The sequence below is a fragment of the Mercurialis annua genome, linkage group LG4 (genome assembly GCF_937616625.2).
Source record: "Mercurialis annua linkage group LG4, ddMerAnnu1.2, whole genome shotgun sequence".
Taxonomy (NCBI): Eukaryota; Viridiplantae; Streptophyta; class Magnoliopsida; order Malpighiales; family Euphorbiaceae; genus Mercurialis; species Mercurialis annua.
Window position 1 is genome coordinate 20,547,698 of NC_065573.1, and position 21,349 is coordinate 20,569,046.

The following is a 21,349-nucleotide window of genomic DNA, read 5'->3' on the forward strand; positions in this document are numbered from 1 at the left end:
TTCACTGATGAGTAAATTAAAAGTAAATTGCAAGTGAATCCTATATTAAATAAGGGTATGACAAGAAAAATAAAGAAAATTTTACAAAATTCATAAAAAATAATTATTTTTCTTAAATTGTGTGATAAAAGCAAATTGGACAACTTTATAAAGGGCAAAGGGAGTAATATATATTAAATGAAAGAGATGATTTTAAAATCAGAAAGAGCAAGTTATAAAATATAGAATTAGTTTTGATATCTTTGAATAGTTAAAGAGGACTATGCAGTGTTTTAAAAATCGAACTGGTATTTGAACCAGTAAGGGCACTGATTATTGGTGCAATCGGTCATTAGTTTAACAAATTTTAAAAAATATAAAAAATAATTAGGTTCGTCGGTTTTTTACCAGTTCAACCTCCGATCCACTGGTTCAATCCGGTTTTTACCGATTTAACCCGGTTTAACCCGATTCAAATCTAAAATCCGATTTATTGTTGTTTTAAACTAAATCACCGGCCGGCCCGATCCAATTTTTAAGACACCGGGACTATGGCCATCCCTCCATTATTTTTATAATTTTTTTGGGTGTGTAGTGTTTAATTTCCTCAAACATTTTTAACCCATTCATAGTTCATAACCGACCGAGAAATACCATAACCTTAAAAATGTGAGGAAATTACACTCTATGCCTCATTTGTTCTAAAACTATACATTAGTGACTCAAAAAATAATTTTATGCAAAAATCTCTCATTTTATTTTTCATCTTTTCATTTATACCTCAGTATAATTTCAGTACTATTTTACCCTTCATTAATGAGCCGTCACACATTACACATGTCTTATCCTTCTCTTATACCTAACATTGGACCCACCAACAATACAACATTTATCTAGCTCTACCACTGATGTCAAATACGCAGGCATCAACTATACCACCGACGTCGTCCGGTGGTGAGCAGCGATGGCTCTTGAAGCTCAGATCATCGTTCGATGTCGTGGTGGCTTTTGAAACTCATATCATATATTTTTTGGTCCCAGTACTTTTTTGCGATGGTTTTTAATTTGATTTGTTGAGATTTTGCAACTGCAGTTTTGCTATTAAAAGAAACAAACATGGTGTCTGAAACTTGTGAAAATTAATTTAAAAAAAATATAACTCATCTTTTTTTTTTTGTGTTTATAGCTGCTTAAAGCATTGAATTAATTTATTGTTATGCTAAAAGAAGGTCAAATCATTGCTTGTGCTTCTATTTTTCATTTTTTTGAAGAGAAACGTGGAGAGGTTGCTGCTACAACAATTTTAATATGAATGACAAGGATATGGGAAAAATTACTTGGCTAAACACATATTTAGGTCCCTGCACTATTACTCTTTTCCAACTTAAGTCCCTGAACTATAAAACGTTTAAAATAAGTCCCTACACTATCAAAAACATCTATTTTAAGTCCCTATCATTGCGCAAGTTAACGGAATGTGGATGACGTTAACAATTATATATCAAAAATGCTATTTTGGTCTCTGCACTATCATTTTTTTCCAAATTGGGTCCTTACACTATTAGAAACATCAATTTTAAGTCTTTCTATCACATAATTTAAATAATATTAATAAAATTTTTATTTTATTTTATTTTTTAATGTTATTAATTTTTTTTAGCATTTCCAAAGCTAGAATCATCTCCGACCATTAATAAAAAAAAATTCATTTTAATTTAAAATTTTAATTATTTAAAATTTATTAATTTAATTAAATAAAAATAATTTTTTATTTTATATAATTAATTTTTTATTTTTATAAAAAATTAAATATATTAAAAAACAGTTCGTCTACCTCGCAATCTTTAAAATATCATATTTTTAAAAATATTTATTTTAATTTAAATAAATAAATTTATTTTGAATTAATCAATTTTGAGTAATTAAAAATTTAAGTTAGATTTATAGTGCAAGGACTCAAATGGCAAAAAAATTAGTGTAGGGACTCAAAATTTTAATTTCATAAATTTTAACTATAACCAATCTCAGAGTCAAGCGTTTGTATCTCACTCTCTAACGGAATGACACGGAGGGACTTAAATCAGAGACTTTTAATAGTGCAGGGACTTATTTTAAATGTTTTATAGTTCAGGGACTTAAGTTGGAAAAAAATGATAGTGCAGGGACCCAAATATGTGTTTGGCCAAATTACTTGGTTTGTTTTACTATTTTTATTCGTTTTAATTTAAAGATACTTGTGATGTGAATTATAGAAATAGACATACTTGTGGTGTTTTATTTCCCTTCAATTGCAAACTAGAAGCAAGTTAGATTAGTGGAATGATCAAGTTTATCACAAAAAATCGTACATAAAAAAAGAATTAAATCCAAGATCTTGTTATAGCTTTTTAAAAATTTTGTATAAATTTTAAATAAACTCTTAATTATTTATCTTAATAATTAATTAATAATTTATTCATAAAAAAATTAATTAATTTTTTTATCTATTTTATTTTATTTAACTTAAAGTGACAATATAGTAAACTAATTGTAAAAGTGACTTTAAATTATACTGAATTTTTTTTTAATTTATTATGTGTTTAAAGAACCATAAATTAACTAATTATCAACTTTTGATTTATTAATCTATCATGTGTTTATGTAACCCTAAATCAACTCGTTATCAACTTTAGATTTTAAATATATATTTATTAGTTTACTATGTGTTTATTTAACTATGACACGATTTCTTTTGTCAATTTTAGATTTTAAACAAATATTTATAAGTTTATAATGTGTTTATATAACTTAAATTTTTATTGGTAACTTAGACTTATTTGCAGATTAAAGTCAGATCAACCAAATATCAACCTAAAATCAACCAAACATCAACTTAAAATCAACCAAACGTCAACTTAAAATTAATCTAAGATCAACCAGTTAAATTTAATTATATTCTGTCTCAGTTTAATTTTAACTTTTTTAATTTTATTTCACGTACAATATCATTTTCTTTTCCGGACATTGCTAAAGTAAATCAAATATTAACTGAAAATCAACACAAGATCAACAATGCATTCAGTATAACATAGTAATTGGACTTCCATTTCTTCAAAATGATTGAATTTGTCATGAAAGTCGTTCGTCAATTCTAGCTGGTACTAACCTTTACAAGTCAACCCCTTTGAAGTATAAACCAAAAACATGATTACAAACCATAACCATGCAATTTCAACATCAACATCATATATATATTAGTTTATTATGCATTTATTTAAATGTGAAACGATTTATTATCAACTTTAGATTTTAAATAAATATTATTAGTTTATCATGTCTTATGTAACTAGAATTTGTATTGATAACTTAGGCTTATTTGCAAATAAAAGTCAAATCAGCCAAATATCAACCTAAAATCAACCTAAAATCAACTAAAGATCAACTATACATCAGATCACCTAAATATTAATATATCTTTATTCTGTCTCAATTTAATTTAATTTTATTTTAGTTTTTCTTCACGTACAACATCAACCAAATGTCAAAGATCAACCAAATGTCAAAGATCAACCAAATGTTAACAGAATATCAACCATATGGAAACTAAAGATCAACTGAATGTCAACTGAAGATCATCTGAATGCCAACTGAAGATCAACCAAATGTTAACAGAATATCAACCATATGTCAACTAAAGATCAATTGAATGTCAACTGAAGATCAATCAAATGTCAAATGTTTTTCACTAACACATAAATGGGGATCACATGAATTAGTTTCAACTTCAATTGTATTTTTTAATATTTTGAGAGAAAATTAATAGTGCAGATTGAATAATTTTAAGATTAACAAATACTACCTCCGTTCTTTTTTAGTTGTCCATTTAGCCAATGTTGCACATACCAAGATAGTGCTTCTTTTGTCTTAATTTATAAAGAAAAATACTAATATAGCCCTATTAGTTAATAAATGCCTTTTAAATTAAAACATAGGGTCATTTATTAGGGATGGGTAAACTTGGAAGATAAGTAGCTAAGATCACATGGAATTACTAAATGGACAACTATTTGTAGACAAATAAAATTGGCTAAATGGACAACTAAAAAAAACGGAGGGAGTATCAATTTAATATCACCTAAATATCAAAATGAAGTAAAAAATTCTAACAATTCACAGAACAAGTGCTAGAAAAAAAATCAAAATACATAATTAATTATTAATTGAACTAACAATAAAATTTTATTATTTTCAGTTTACATCGAGTTGATTTCAGTCTGCATCAATTATTCTTAATCGTGAATCGACTCTTTGACGATTTTATATTTTAAATATATATTTACTAATTTATCATTTTTGTAACTATTTCATGACCCATGATCAACTTTAGAATAGATATTTATAGTGTTTATGTAACCGTGAATCTACTAATTGTTAATTTTAAATTTTAAATTTTAAATATGCATTTATTAATTTATTATATGTTTCTGTAATCATTAATCAACTCGTTGTCAATTTTAAATTTTAATGTAAATTATGTATAAACTCTATTTAAACTACATGTAAATTTAATGTAAATTATATGTAATTAAATTTAAACTCAATATAAATTTAATATAAACTACATCTTTTAAATTATCATCTATACATTAAACTCATAATTATCCAAAAAGACAGAATTTACCCTTTATGCAATATCATACAAGTTCGTTAAATCAATATTATGTTAGTCACAAAATTTACAGTTAAAATGTTTTAACTATTAATCTAAATTATCAAAAAACAAAACTAATAATCTACACATACTTCTAAGTGTTTATTGAAATTTTTAATTTGACACGTGGATGCAATTTATAGTGCATATTCAACATATTTGCAAGATAGCCAGCTCTCTAAAGCCTCTGAGACAAATTTGTCTTACACTTTGAATGTGAAATATAGAGAAAGACAGATGGGGGAAATAAGAAAGAGGCCAAGTTCATGAAAATATAATCACAATTATAAATAATTATTTTAAACACATCAATTACCCTAATTTCTTTTTAGCAAAAGTAGAAATTATAGAGATCGGAAGTAGCTTTGGACCACAACCTAAAATAATTAAGAAAAAATTCCAACACAATCAATCAAGAAGATGATCACTGTTGCCGGCCTTTTCTACTATGCTCCACTATCGGTGACCGGGCGTTGGATCTCATCTTGTCGTTTAGAAAAGCCCAAATTCTGGAACGCTCCGCCGTCATGATCGGAGATTCATCAAACTATTCCTCCGCCTTCCTCTATGGCTTCGTCGCTGCTGTATTCTTCATCTCATCCTCCACGCTTGTTGTGTCTTTCACTTCATCGGCACTACTCACCGGAGATTTGACTTTTGCTGTCCAATAATTGTAATATTTATATACTTGATTTGTTCTTCTTTTGTGTTGGGAATGAAGGATATAATAGTCCTATTTTAGCTATAAATTTCCGTGTTTCATGATTTGGGGTATTTATGAAAATTAAATTTTATTAATGAGAGATTTCTACATTTCTTTATTAGCTGATGTATTTTTGAGATGAAAAGGGCTATTTGGGTGATTTGTGTGTTTAACCCTAAAAATGTTGGTAAAGCAGCAGCCCAACATAATGTTAATGCTAAGCCCAGCCTAACCCAAGAATCCAGAACTGTATAATAAGAAAAAATTAGGGAAAACACTCTATTTTCTACAATAATAGTAAATTATACCTCAATAAGAAAAAGATAGAAAAAATACCTCACATTTTTATCACTTTTATTTTTTTACTCTAACGTCTTTTTTTATTATAATAATACCTATTTCTTATTATTTTTTTACTCTAAGCATTTTAGTTTTACTCTCACTTGTGTATCTTCCTTTTTTCTCAGATTTTTTCTCTCTCCCCTCTCTCTCTCTTTTTCTTCTTCTTCACCTCCATTTTTTCTACTTTTCCAATTTCTTCTTCTTCTTCATTTATTTTTTCTTCTTTATCACGCCGTTACTCCGCCTTCGCCGATCCGCCATTACTCCGCCTTCGCCCCGCCTTCGTTTCGTCTTCACTCTGCCGTTCTTCCACATTTTAGCGATTTTGTTTTAAATCGTGGTGATTATTACGATTTATTTTAACTCTCAGATCTAAAATAATTGTTCTTAATTTTTTTTAGTTTAAGATTTGAAAATCTGCATTAAAAACGATTTTATGATGAAAAAAATGATTTTCTGCAGAAAAAACGATTTTCTGCAGAAAACAGCGCCTGATTATCATATTGTTATCACTATGATGTTATCATATCATTATCATAACACTGCAGAGAAAAACGATTTTCTGTCAAGAAAAATGCTTGATTATCATTTCGGTATCATTACTGTTAGCATAACTGTATCATAACGTTATCATATCAATACCATAATACTACGCGGTTATGATAATAATATGATAAGGTTATGATATAGTTATGATAAAGTACGTCATGATAATGTTATGATAAGAGTTTTTTGATATTGTTATGATAAAGTATATTGTGATAATGTTATGATAATAGTATGATAAGTTTATGATAAAAAGTTACAATATAGTTATGATAAAGTACGTCATGATAATATTATGATAATACTTTATGATAATGTTATGATAAAGTATATTATGATAATGTTATGATACTTTTTATAAGAATAGGTTATGATAATAGTATGACAAAGTTAATGATAATAGTATGATAATGTACGAAAAATAATTTTTTACAGAAAAATTATGATACCGAGATGATAATATCACTGTTGCTTTTATAATAAGATTATGACCATACTATGATAAGGTTATTATTATAATAAGATTAGAATAATGTTATGATAAGGTTGTGATAATATTGTGATACTGTTATGAAAATACTATTTGATTCTACATAAATAACGTAAAATTAGTTGTGCAAAAAATTATGATAATATCATGATAAATTATGATAATAATATGATAATATTATAATAAAGTTATGATGCTGTTATGATAAAGTACGTAAAAAAAACGTTTCATAATAAGGTTACGATAACATTATGATAAAATTATTATCATAATAAAACTGATAGTATTATGATAGAGTTGTGATAATATTATGATATTATTATGAAAATGTTATCTAATTCTGCATAAATTACATAAAGTAAGTTATGCAAGAAATTACGATAAGGTTATATGATAAAATGATGATAAAGTACGTAAAACAAATTTTTGTAATGAATTTATGATAAATTTATGATAAGGTTATTATCAGAATAAGAGTATGAAAATATTAAAATAAGTTTGTGATAATATTATGATACTGCTATGAAAATATTATCTAATTCTACATAAATTATATAAATAAATTATGCAAAAATAATAATATAAATATGATAAGGCTATGAAAAAATTATAATAAAGCTATGAGAATAATATAATAAAATTATAATACAATATATATAATAATTAACCATATCAATAAAACAAAAAAAAATATGCCCAACTTGTTTATTATTCAGTTGTTGGTTTATTTAATTTTAGTTATAATTTTTTTTGGTAGGTTGCAAGCAGCTTAATGTATTTAATAAAAATAAATAAAAGAATCCAAATCATTATTTATTGTTTAATTTGATGTTAATAAAAATAAACAAAATGGGCATGCAACAGTTAGTATGTGGTTTGCTTTTGGGTGTCAGGGAAGCACGTGAAGAGAGAAGGTAAATAAAAGATGTCAGAGACTCGGAATGTTTGTTTATATGTAGAGAGTAAAATCATAAATATTTAAAGCACGAAGAGTAAAAACATCAAGTTAATAAAACGTGATGTATTTCTTCTAAGTTTTCCGCGTTGAAGTAAAGTTTGCTAATATTTTTTTATTTTAGGTATAAATGTAAATTTCTCGTATAATAACGTGCCAGAGACTATTCTGAACCAGCCCATCACTTAAACCCTAGTTATTTTGTTTTTTCAATTGTATTCTAAAATTTTATAATTCATTTAATATAAATTTAAAAAAATTTAAAAGAATTTAAACAATAAAATTAAAAATATAAGTATATTTTAATTTTCTTCTAAAAAAATATTTTAATTTGAAAAATTAATTTTAATAAAAACACAATTAAGGTTGTTTGATTTTGACCCAAAAAAAAAAAAGAAAGCCAAGAAAAAAAAAAAAAAGATTGTAATGTAGTAGAGGCGGAGCCCCACAGATATCCTGTTAGCTCACTATCCTGCTTTCCTCCCGCAAAGCAAAACCCCTTGTTTTTCTCTTCCAAGATTTTTCTTTGTTTTTTCCTTTTTATCAACTTCAATAATAATTACAAAATTACCTAAATAAAAACAGTATTCACAGTTGCGGCACTACTCTAAACTTTACTCTGCCGAGTTTAAGCCAAAAAAATTTAATTTAATTTAAAGTAATACCTAAACATACAAGACTCCAAAATCAAAAACCCATTCCAACTCTATAGTTTAGCTGCCACTTACCTGCCCAATGCTTCATCGGAGCATTTCCAATTTCTTACTCTGCTGACTCCTCCTCCCTCAGGTTTGTTCTTGGCTATATTTGAATTAGTTCAGCATTGTATTAAGTTCTTGATTGTCTTGTTTATTTGTTAAACAGGTTCTGGAGCTAAGCTTTTTTTTTTTTTAGAATTTAGGCATTTCTGCAGCACAGTTTTGGTGTTTTTAAGATGGCAGCTTGTGTGTCCCCGTATTGTACGCCTTCCGATACTCGAAACCCCATCGGGATGTTGAGTGTTCTCGGAGGGAGAGTGTCCGTGGAGAATCACCTAGGATTAGCAAGAGTTGCCTCTCTTAGAATGTATGATGATAAGAACAGGTTTTTGGGTGCCACCCAGAAGGCAAATTTCTCTCATTTTGAATGTTCGGCTCAGTCTCATAGTGTTAGTCCTTATCCCAACAAGGACCCTTTTCTCGATCTGCATCCTGAAATTTCGATGCTTAGAGGTGAAGGGAACAACTCAGTGGCTACCCCAAGGAAGGATACTTCGAGCGGAACTGTTACTGACACCTTAGGGCATGATTCTAGTCCGAGTAATTATAATGAAGCTAAGATTAAAGTTATTGGTGTTGGAGGGGGTGGGTCTAATGCAGTCAATCGTATGATAGAGAGTGCAATGAGGGGTGTGGAGTTTTGGATTGTCAACACAGATGTCCAAGCTATGAAAATGTCCCCTGTATTTCCTGAAAATCGTCTGCAAATCGGTCAGGAGCTGACTAGAGGTCTTGGAGCTGGAGGTAACCCGGAGATTGGAATGAATGCTGCCAAAGAAAGCAAGGAAGCAATAGAAGAGGCACTTTTTGGATCTGATATGGTCTTTGTCACAGTAAGTTCAGCATTTATGCACAACAGATTAGTCTGATTGTAGCTCTATTTTATTTACTCTGTTTGTGTTTATGTGTTATTCCCTGTTACTATTTCCTTGTAATAAAATTGGCTTATCCTCAAAGAGTACACTATTATCTTTTTCTAGCTTAGTTACACATCAGTATTACAAAAATTATCACGAGGTCCTTTAAAATGTTATGTATTAATCACAGGCAAACTGCTATATGCATTTAGATGAGCATTTTGATTTTAAGGCACATTAAGAACTTCTGAGCTTTTTACTTTGTTTGCAAATTGCAACAATTTCTGTGAATTTTATTTCCATAATGAATTCAGTTGGAGGACAGACACAATTCTATAGAATATGAACTTTGGCATGGGCATAATCTGTCTCCAACCAGCTTGACATAATTGAGTTCATTTGAGAATTTGGTCAAGCGATGAGCATAATCTACAATTCTAAAAATGAACTTCGAACATGCTAATATTATCATGAAGTATTAGCTCTCTAGACTCTCCTGGAGATATGGATTTGTCTCACACGTGTACTCTTCTTCCTAACATGTCAAGCACAGTACAGATTTATGCCTACAAAGCCATATGTACTTGACAGTGTTGATTTTTGTACTTCATGCTGTTTTCTTAACCTGAAAGATACTCTTTTGTGTAGTTTGTTTTGTTTTTTCAATCAGAACCTTAAGTTTCTACATGCAGGCTGGAATGGGTGGGGGAACTGGCACCGGTGGAGCTCCTATCATTGCAAATGTTGCAAAGGCAATGGGTATATTGACAGTTGGTATAGTCACAACGCCTTTTTCGTTTGAGGGTCGGAGGAGAGCAGTTCAGGCCCAGGAAGGAATTGCAGCTTTAAGAGATAGCGTTGACACACTGATTGTCATTCCTAACGACAAGTTATTGACTGCTGTTTCCCAATCTACCCCAGTAACAGAAGCATTTAACCTGGCTGATGATATTCTGAGACAGGGGGTCCGTGGTATCTCTGATATTATTACAGTACGTATTCCCAGAGACATTTATTATAAAGCAAATAAATTCTAGTTGCTCCTTTTTATCTCTATCAATTCTAATTTTAGATTTCATGTTTGGTCACTGCAAACTCCATGATAATAAACTCTATATTTTCCAAAAATTGTTGATGACTACAATGTTCTGAAAACTCTACGAGGGATGTGCGGATGCTTCAAGTGCTATAGTGGAAAGATCCTAGTAATTCAGGCATAGACACTTTAATACTCGGACATACGTGTGTTAAAGACTGTACATCTGCATTAATACTCTTGAAGTTGTCTGGACGCTAAGAGAGTACACATGCATCACACCCTTGTGCTCATTCAGTTTAAAGAAGAATTTGCTAAATTTTTCATCCATTGATTAAATGAACATTCGTAATAGCTGTCATGTCGACGGTCATGCATTGATATAGGGGCTCTCTCTTCTGTACTTAATCAGTGGTATGTTTCATAACTTGCAGATTCCAGGATTGGTGAATGTGGATTTTGCTGATGTGCGAGCTATAATGGCAAATGCAGGATCTTCGTTAATGGGGATAGGAACTGCAACCGGTAATTTTATGCTGCTTATCACAAGAATGTTTTGGTTTCTTGATTTATTTGTACCCTGAATTAACTTCTCAGCTGCTTATCATGATGGCCATTTTGCTATCTGTGGCTTGATTGCCTAAACATGCCTCTCGTTTACTATGCTATTTCGCCTGGTCTTTTAAGGTTGTCTTTTGATCATTTTTGAGTTATCCCATTGTTCATGTTTCTAAGCAGGGAAAACAAGGGCAAGAGACGCTGCATTAAATGCAATTCAGTCACCTCTATTAGATATTGGCATAGAGAGGGCAACTGGAATAGTATGGAACATAACTGGTGGAAGTGATTTGACTTTATTTGAGGTACTTCTTCTCTTACTATAGCGACAAGTGGATATCTAATATACTTGTTCAACCCGGAATCTTTTACTTGTTTTTTGAACGTAGCCCTATGCTGTTATGAATTGTATAAAAGCATATCCGTTGTCAGCAGTACTTACCTACTTTATATTTGGGCGTGGAGGTGGGAGGCGTTGTGGGGAGTAATAGTTTTTTTTATCATTGATTATTAAAATAAGGGCGGTTTACATTTTGCCAAAAGTTTGCTTGATTGATCACCCAAATTACTGTCCTTATTCTAATTAAACATTTTTGTTTGTCATGTTTGCATTGAAATTTAAGAAATGTCTGCTGTGTTGTATTTTCTACTGTTCAAAAGGTAGCTTGTCGATTATATTTATTTTGTTACTCACTTGATGATGCTCAGTCTTCATTTTTTATTATCCAACCTAGAGTGAGAAAGTCACCATAGTGGATAATTATGCTTGGTTCTATGTATTCTTTAACTCGTGAGCAACATGCTCGTGCAGAGATTTAAACTTTTTTAAAAAATTGTCTCGTGGTGTAGTAATGTCTCCTTTCATCTGCTTTGACAAACCTGACAAATCTTACAGGTAAATGCTGCAGCAGAGGTTATTTATGACCTTGTAGATCCAACTGCGAATTTAATATTTGGAGCAGTAATTGATCCCTCATTAAGTGGTCAGGTAAGTGATTGCATAAACTATACAGGACTCTGCAAACCTTTATCTTGCCAAATCACAATTTTTGCTTCCGCTGATGCTGTATAGGCACATCTAGTATGTAAGTTAGCGGACATAGGCTGGTATAACATGCTTTAGGATGGTTCTAGTTAGTTAGCCATGGCCTTTCTGAGTTTCCCCAAGTAATTTGTGGTGTCTCTCTCTCTAACCTTCCTCCTGACTCAACCTGTGCATTGATCTAGACCTGCTCAGGCATGCCCAGCTTGGGCGGATTTGGACACTTAAGTTTAATACAAAGCACAGGCCGAGTCCAAGCCCATATTAGGCCTGCTTTTTTTTTAGGATGGATTTGGACTTTTATTTTTAACTAAATTTCCGCATAGACTTGAACAAACACGGCCTGAACCTGCATAACTATAGTTTTGAACTGGGCTTAAAATTAGGCCCGAATGGGGGATGGGCTGGGCTGGGCTTGGGCTTGCATATAGAAGAGTCAGGCCCTGTTGGACCCGGCCCAAATCAGGCAATCATGATCATGTCTGCTCCTGACTCCTGACTGTGACAATTTTATATGTATTTCTCCTTTAGGTCCATTACCCTGGCTCAGACATCAAAAGCCTTCCATGACAGTACTTTATGAGTCAGGCTGTTTCCCTCTCAACTTTAGATCTTAGCGCTCCAAATATGTGCCTGTACAAATGAACTAGTTCTGTACACACTTGGTATTGGTAAAATTCACGCAGTCGATTTGAATCAATGTTGGTTTGTCATCCAGGTCAGTATAACTCTAATTGCAACTGGATTCAAACGGCAGGAAGAAAATGAAGGCAGGCCCCTTCAGGTCTCTTTCTTGCTCTCTTTTCTCTTATGCACATAACAACTGCAAGTTGCCCTATATGATTGCTTAGTTAATGACTAAAATGCAGGCAGGTCAACTATCGGCGGGAGATGTAACCTTCGGAGTCAATAGGCGACCCTCTTCTTTTACCGAAGGCGGTTCAGTGGAGATTCCCGAGTTCCTCAAGAAGAAAGGCCGTTCTCGCTATCCAAGAGCTTAAATTATAGTCTGCATTTTTTTTCCTCCCATCATATGAATATCTGCTTCAGTAAGTTGTCCATTCTAAAGATCTGACATACATCTATTTAGGTATTAGCTCTTCTACACAGCTCTTCTTGTCTTTTCTAGTGTTGAGGTACTGAGAGTGTATGTTTTGTTCAGAATATAGAAAACAAAACCCTAATAAGCTGTAGATGTTTTGTTCCTTAAATTGCTCACCAAATGAAAATACATGCAAATTCTTCCTTCTCAAGTAATTTCAGAAAATTATCAGGCTGCACTCTATAGTGGCTTGTGCAGTGTTAAACTGGACTGGATGATGAGTTATTGATCATTTTCATTTGGTTTCAAAGACATTGTTCTTGATATCATCCACAATGTAATGCTATTTTATAAGTTAAATTTGGCATGAAAAAAAAAACAAAATGCTATATTTAGCATAATATTCGAGTTTTATCTTCAATGTAAAATGGCAAAATAAATGTTTTAATTATTTAATAGGACTATTACCTATATTTTTAAATTATTTTATAAAAAATATCAATCATATATTTTATAATTTTTATTAATATAAAATTTTATTTTATTTGATATTATAATGGGCTCTTTTAAAAAAGAATTTTTAAGAGAATTAATGAATTGTATGAAAATAAATTGTTTTATATTTTAACGTATTGGTGTGTGATCTATTATTAAAATATTTAATCAATCGAGATAGTAAAAACAAAAAAATAGCATTAAATTTGAGATGAAAAAATAAAATAAAGATAAATAAAATAAAAAGGTAATAGTAAAAAATTGTAATTAATAATGGATTTTGATTGGTTATCAAAATTTAGCATATGATATAGTTGATGCTAAATTTAACAGAGAATATACAAATGCTAAATTTAACATTGAGTATAGCATTGTATTGAAGTTGAAATTTAAAAATCAATGTTAAATTATAGAATTAGCACACCAATATAACAATGCATTGTGGATGCCCTTCTAAATTATAAATTTAAAATTGTCGAAGAAATATTAAAATATGGTAGTTTATAATTGTTCATCTTATAAATTTAAATTTTCAAATAATATTATCATTATAAATTTAGCGATCTAAAATTTTAAATAATTTTGTTTTTTTATTTTTTTAATAAAATTAGAAAAGAAAAAATGAATATTAATTTATGTTTTTGTTCAATTTATGGAATGTTTTTTGAATTTTTGGATAGCTACCAGTGGAAGTCCAATTTAGGCTTTCTCTGTCTTCTTTGATCCAAACATTTTTTTTAAATATTCTTCCTCTTTCAATTTAAGTGAGAAATTCTATATGTATATTGTTTTAAAAAACTAATTTTATACTAGATTAAATATATCACATTTTTAATTTTTTAATATATTAATAAAAAAATAAGAAAATGTGCTGTATAAATTATAATTGTTAGTTAGAATAAAACATTTAAAAAATTATGAGAAAACAGAGAATAGAAAGAAATAACATGACTGTTTAAACCATTCAAAATATATTAAATTGAAATCAACTGTCGAATTTTGTTTTATCAAACTTTATGCGGCATGGTTATTGAATAGGCTTAATCACCAAAAAATGCAAAACCTATACGTTTTGTGTCAATTATAGTCAAACCTTCAAAAATCACCAGATTTAGCCAAACCTATGTTATGTTTCTTTTTTAGCCATTTTTGAATCGAACCGGTTTTTCTGACACCGTGTTATCCACGTCACCGTCAACTAAGCAATTGGCTGGCATGACAGCTAAAATATTTAAATAAGGTTTGGCTATAAATGACACAAAAAAATAAGTTTGGTATTTTTAGGTGAATAAACCTAATTTTAAATTCAAACCAATTTTTAAATTTAATAATTAATAAATTAATTATCATTTGTAAAACTCATATATATATATATTAAAATAATTAATATTTCCTATTTAATACTAATTAGAATTAATTTTAATTTTTTATTAAACCTAATTAAATCTAACAAATTTATATTATAATATATTTTAATGAATATGTAATTAAAAAATGAATTAATGTATTACTTAAGAATTAATGTTGATTTTTTTTTGATAATTGGTGAAGGGGGAACGCTTGTGGGAGGAATCGAACCCACGACCTAGCAGTTTGCTGCCAGCGCTTATAAATTTAGCGAAATAAATTTTAAGATGAATATAACATTTTTTATTTTTAATAGAATTTAAATTAATTATATATCCATCAAATATGTAAAAACAATTTATTAGAATTAATTAAATTTAGTAAAAAAATAAATTAATTTTAATTAGTGTTAAATAAAAATATCATTTATTAGATATATTTGAATTTTATTATAATATAATTAATCATTTAATTATTTAATTTTAAAATTAATTTATTCACCAAAAAATACCAAATTCTTTTGTGTCAGTTATAGCCGAACCTTATTTGAATATTTCAGTTGCCATGCCAGCCAATTGCTTAGTTGGCGATGACGTGGACGATACGGTGTCAAAAGGTTCGATTCAAAAATGGCGAAAAAAGAAACAGAACATATAAGATTTGCCTAAATCTGGTGATTTTTAAATGTTTGGCTATAATTGACACAAGACGTATAAGTTTGGCATTTTTTGGTGATTAAACCTATTGAATATGTTGCTTCTTCAACTCTTTGCAATACTAATAATTAATGAGTGAGTGTTTATCCCATTTACGTTATGTCATTTTTATAATAAATTAATGATTATTTACGATAATTTTTATAATGAGTTAATTATATATAATCTTTAAACTATATTTCAAAAATACTATAACCTTTATAACGTGTCAGTCACGGGCATCATCTTTCATTTTTTTTTAATTTCATCATGTGCATATTTTTCGGAGAAATTTTGATGATTTGGACATTCGCTGGATCTATCTCGTGTCATGCCACGTCAGAAAAAATGCAACTAAAAATTGTCGATGTTATTTTTGAAAAGAAATGAAAAACGGTGTTTACGATTGACGTGTTTTAAAGGTCATTTGAAATTTGGTGCAATGTTATCATTATATATGTAATTAACTCTTTTTTAATTATAATTATTTATTTTTTATCATTCGGTTTTCCACATGTATAACACACTATTAGTTTACTGCATAAATGACATTGTCGCAACAGTTAGTTTTTAAATAAAAGTTACTAAACTGTGAATTATTTTTAGAGTAATTTGCTTAAAAATTAATGGTAAGTTTACTATGTTGATCACGTGGGTGGAAAAAATTGAAAATTCATATTTAATTACAGCTTGTTATGCCATATTTAAATATAGGTTTAAATCGATTTTTAAAAAAGAAATTGCAACCAATTAATGAAATTATGATAGATTTATAAAGATTGTGAAGTTTGTAAAAGTAAAAAAGAATTGACTGTTTCGTACTATTAGACCTATTAAAATATTAAGCACTTTTTAGATAAAAATTGACGAGTTAAGTTACATTATACTATATCTGTTTATGGGCTTGGGTATCCGGCCCGTTTCTCTAGACCCGTTCTTTTAGAGCCGGGTTTAGACACTAATATTTGGTCCCAAGCCCGGCCCGAGCCCGTAGAAAGTCCGTTTTTTTATGGGCGACTCACGCTTTTAATATCTTAAAAAAATCAATGTAAGCCCGCCAAAATCCGTAAAAATAGTGTATTAAAACCGGGTTTGGATAGCATATTTAAAGCCCGAACCGGTATTGGGCGGGGTTGAATTTTCTTTTAAAAAAGTTAAGCCCGTCTAAATCCGGCCTGAGCCCGGCCCATAAACAGGTCTACATTACACTATAAACCACACGGCGGGCTTATTTGAATCATTTTCCCTAACGAAATTCTTTATGGAAACACTAATTCAATATCAAATTAAAAAAAAGATCAATATAAAGGTGGTCCTAAGTGCAATTGATTTGGAATTAATTAGGAATGAGAAGTGAGTTTAAGAAGGAAAAAGAAAGAATTAAGAAAGAAAAGACATGCTTAGCTTAGGGCCCAAAAGCAGACAATCCCACGTGGAACACGTGTCCCACCTTTCTGCCCAACTTGTCCCTAATATCTCTCGTCAACTTCACTTCAATGCTTTATGTGGTGTTAGAGCTTTTGTCATTCATTCATAGAGAAATTTTTATGTAGGCTTAGTCTACCACGTCATCCGTATATCAAGCCAATTCTATTATAACACCTCATTAAAATAAGAATATTCTTGTAATATTTCTTATTATTTGCATAAAGTTTTGAATAATGATATTACAAAAATATCCTTATTTTAATGAAGTGTTATGATATGATTGGTTTGGTCCACGGATGACGTGTTGGACTGAGTCTATCTAAAAATTTCTCTTCATTCATAATATTTGCTTTAATCTCTTAATATGAACACTCAATTTTTTTTATTTAATTAATAAAATTTATATTAATAATGAAATTTATAGAACTAAACTTATAACCTTATAAATATATTATATATATTAAAAAAGGCCTATTAATAAATGTCATGTTAATGATTATAGGAGTTTCCTACAGCTAAGGTTGTAGGAAAATTTTATTAAATAAAAATACTCTAAAAATCTTTGTGATTTTTTTTAATATGTTATTTTATGTTTGTACCTGTTTTTTTTTATTAGATCTAATTTCTAGATTTATGTTAACAATGAGATTTAAAAAGGTTGAAATTTTAAAAATAGAGCGGTTCAATATTTTATTTTTGGAAAAAGCTATCCGGATAGAATCTATCCGGATAGAAAGACCTATTTTGGTCCATTTTTAAAATATATAAAGGCTATTTAAGTAATTGTAATTAAAAGATAAAATTAAAAGACGGTTATAACCTTTGGTAAATAAAGAAAAGTATAAGATAGATATGACAATTTCAAAATCAAACTCATAAACAAACACATGATAAATTACAAAATAAGTTAGAAATAATCTCTAATAAATTATTTAAATTACGGATAGTTTTTTGAACTCTGCAACTTTAATTTACACATGATATGTAACTTTACCACTCCTAATATTATGCATCAAACACATCATATTTTTATATAAATACGATTAAGTTTTGATTGTTTCACAAATAATAGTATCACGGGTGCAGAAAAATATAATCAAATTTACAATCAAAATTTACTTTGTTGGTTTCTGTCAAACCAATTTTACAAGTAAAAATAATATTATTGATTGTGATTTTTAATTTATTTTATAAATACTTTTATCATTGAAAATGTTAAAATTTCATCTAATATCAATATAATAAAAAACTACTATATTTTTTTTATAAATTATATTCAAAGTATAATTTAATATTTGGTAATTTAAATTAAAAAAAGTTGATCTTGTTCCATATTATTAAATATAAAAAACAATTCTTTTAACATATTCAAACAAAAAAACAAGTTAAACGAGTTTAATCCATCTAACCTAGGGGTAGGGTCGTGATCTGCTACCGCCTATTCACGGTTCCGCTGTATTTGGAACGTATTAAAACTCCCCTTGCATGGTTTCAGGCTAGTTAGGAACGGGCTGGTTTCAGTTTTGGCCGATTTAAAAATAAAAATTAAAAAACGACATCTTCTCGTATTTAGGTTTGATTAGTATATATTGAAATAAAAATTGCAATATGATAATATATTATTACATAAATATTAGTCTATCCAGATCAAATTATAATTATTGGGACAAATATATAAATAAAGAATAATATAATTTTATTCTTATTTTTCAATTTGATCATTCAATTATATATATGAAAAACATGTTAGTGACTTTATTCCGCATAATGTATACGATGCATTTTTTTGTGAAATTTGTCTAGTTCAATTTATTTGGCTTAATATATAGTTTGATCCCTAAACTTGTACTTTTTTTACCCATCTAACCTCTAAATTTAACGTGTGATCCATTGAATTTCTGAACTTGTTAAATAATCATTTTTCACTCCTAAAAACGGAGATTAAGTTTCAAATGCACTGATACGGCAAAAGATATTTGACCGGACTACCAGCTCGTCTGCGACATCACTAAATATATAACGCTTAATATATCGTTTGACCCATGACTTTTATATTAATTTACCTATTTGACCCCTAAACATTTTGTTTAACCTATTATACCTCTAAACTTATTAAATTACCACTATTAACCCTTGAACTTGAGAGTTTCAAATGAACTGATAATTTTAATTTTATTTTTAATATATATCTAGTTTAATTAATAATTAATAATTAATAAAATTAAATAAAATATTATTTTCCATACTTTATACACTATTTTTTTTAAATGATATTGTTTTTATATATATATATATATATATATATATATATATATATATATATATATATATATATATATATATATATATATATATATATATATATATTATCAGTTCTAATACAATTTTAATGAAAAATAGTTATACTTTATTGAATAATTATTCTTATTTACTTTATGCAACTACAACGAACGAGATAAAATTTAAATGATCAGGTTAGAGGCAGTTCAAATGGCCAGTAAAACTATTATATTATACTAGTAAATATCATTTTCATATAATAGAAAACACTACTGGATTTCAGTGGTTTTGCGACGGACAATTCCGTCGCAAATCACTCATATTCCGTCGCAAATGTGTATTTGCGACGGATTTGCGACGGAATTAGTCCGTCGCAAAAGCTCTGGTCGCTAAAATATTAGCGACCAGAGCGTCGCAAATATGGCGACGACCAGCCCGTCGCCATAACCAAACACACCGTCGCCAATGTCGTCTCCCAAAAAATGAAAAGGGAGACGTATTGGCGACGGATTTAACCATTTTGCGACGGAATTGGTTCCGTCGCAAATATTGACAATTTGCGACGGAATTGGTTCCGTCGCAAATATTGACAATTTGCGACGGAATTGGTTCCGTCGCAAAATGGTACAAGTTTGCGACGGAATTGATTCCGTCGCCAATTGTCAATATTTGCGACGGAACCAATTCCGTCGCAAATTGTCAATATTTGCGACGGAACCAATTCCGTCGCAAATATCGTCGCAATTTGGACAGAATTATCTATTTTCCGTCCGTTTTTCCTATTCAATTCACGACGATTAAAATCTGTAAAATCTATTATTTGCAACTCTCATTAAAACTCAATTTCCAAAAACGACCGATTTCATATAAAAACATGTTATATTTTACATATCGTAAGAAAATATATAAAACAAGATAACACAAAATGTATAAAAGTGACAAAATACAAAATGTCAGAAATACAAACGTGACACTACAAAGTCGGAGTGTCGTCATCGTCTGAAGGACCTGGGGGTGGGCGATACTGCGGAGGAAGAGTCTGCATCATCTTCGCCATCTCGGCCTGAATAATCTCGGCCATCCTCTCATTGGTTCTCGCCTGCTGGGCACAGAGATCCTCCACCTCAGTGGTAATCTGGCGCAGTCCGTCCTGGATCCCCGCCCGCACACGCCGCTCGATCTCCTCCTCAGTTCGCTGTGACTGTGTGGACCTGGTCCTCGCCCTACTAGACGTCGTCGTATCCACGTACGCACTAGTCGCTGAACCCAACCCGTAGACACGCCGCTTCTTGTTGACGCCCTCGATATCTAGAAATAGCTGCGTCTCGTCGACTTCTGCTGTGCTAGACGAACCACCCTCTCCGGTCGGCGGCTGCGATGCAGCAGCAAGTCTCTGAGCAATTGCATCCTACAAAAAGATTGAAAAACATATATATCACATAACGGCTAATTAAAACGTATAACATATGAAATGTAAGTATAAATCCTAACGAAAATTCGGCAGCATTTCCTCTATAATTTGATCAACACCCATTTTTCAGGGACATCCTGCAAACATATAGATTTCATATACAACCCACCGGCTGTTAACACACCTAATCTAACATTTACAATTTAAATTAAAACACATTTTACACTAATTTAATCTAACACTTGAGTAAAGTAAAACAACTACTAAAATTAGATTGTTTATGACTTACACTCATGTCTTGGGCCCTCTTGTCTACCATGACACCCTTGTCAGCTTTCGTGGAGTGCATCCGAGTATACAGCTCCGTTGCGGTAGGCTTGCGGTAGGCTTGCGGCCGAGCTCGTCAGCCTAAAAGAATAATAAACAATTTGTTAGTTCATCAGAAAATCAGAAAATAAAAGATAGTTATAAATAAAAAAGAATTCTAGAAACAAACCAACACATCCATATGTCTGATGGCGGAACGGGATCCCCCTGTATGGCGTACTGGTCCGGAACCGGCTCCAGCAGGCTCGCTCATCCGATTAGCGCGAGCTACATCGGACTTCTTCTTCTCGTCCTCTGACGCCCAGACGGCCTGCCAGGAATCCCAGATATCTTGGCTGATCGATGTATGTTTTCCGTCCTTCTCTCTC

The 21,349-nt window shown here is 30.2% G+C and overlaps 2 protein-coding genes across 5 annotated transcripts; one reads left to right on the top strand and one right to left on the bottom strand.

Moving 5' to 3' along the window:
- The first annotated feature begins 8,205 nt into the window (after positions 1 to 8,205).
- On the top strand, positions 8,206 to 13,209 carry LOC126677474 (cell division protein FtsZ homolog 2-1, chloroplastic-like). Of its 4 annotated transcripts, none has more exons than XM_050372113.2 (8): positions 8,206 to 8,494; positions 8,570 to 9,296; positions 10,013 to 10,312; positions 10,791 to 10,881; positions 11,095 to 11,219; positions 11,810 to 11,902; positions 12,675 to 12,740; positions 12,830 to 13,209. In XM_050372113.2, the coding sequence occupies exons 2-8, from the start codon at positions 8,640 to 8,642 to the stop codon at positions 12,851 to 12,853; spliced, it is 1,356 nt and encodes a 451-aa protein (XP_050228070.1). In that variant the 5' UTR covers positions 8,206 to 8,494; positions 8,570 to 8,639; the 3' UTR covers positions 12,854 to 13,209. The 4 variants fall into 4 exon arrangements, with proteins under 4 accessions (XP_050228070.1, XP_050228067.1, XP_050228068.1 ...); XM_050372110.2 differs by having other exon boundaries at positions 8,207 to 8,494; positions 12,826 to 13,209; XM_050372111.2 differs by having other exon boundaries at positions 8,207 to 8,494; positions 8,600 to 9,296; positions 12,826 to 13,209.
- Positions 13,210 to 20,104: 6,895 nt separating this feature from the next.
- On the bottom strand, positions 20,105 to 21,340 carry LOC126679044 (uncharacterized). The gene is made up of 3 exons (XM_050373978.2): positions 21,151 to 21,340; positions 20,944 to 21,062; positions 20,105 to 20,651 (listed from the first exon to the last, which is right to left on the bottom strand). The coding sequence occupies exons 2-3, from the start codon at positions 21,001 to 21,003 to the stop codon at positions 20,217 to 20,219; spliced, it is 495 nt and encodes a 164-aa protein (XP_050229935.1). The 5' UTR covers positions 21,004 to 21,062; positions 21,151 to 21,340; the 3' UTR covers positions 20,105 to 20,216.
- Between the last annotated feature and the right edge of the window lie 9 nt (positions 21,341 to 21,349).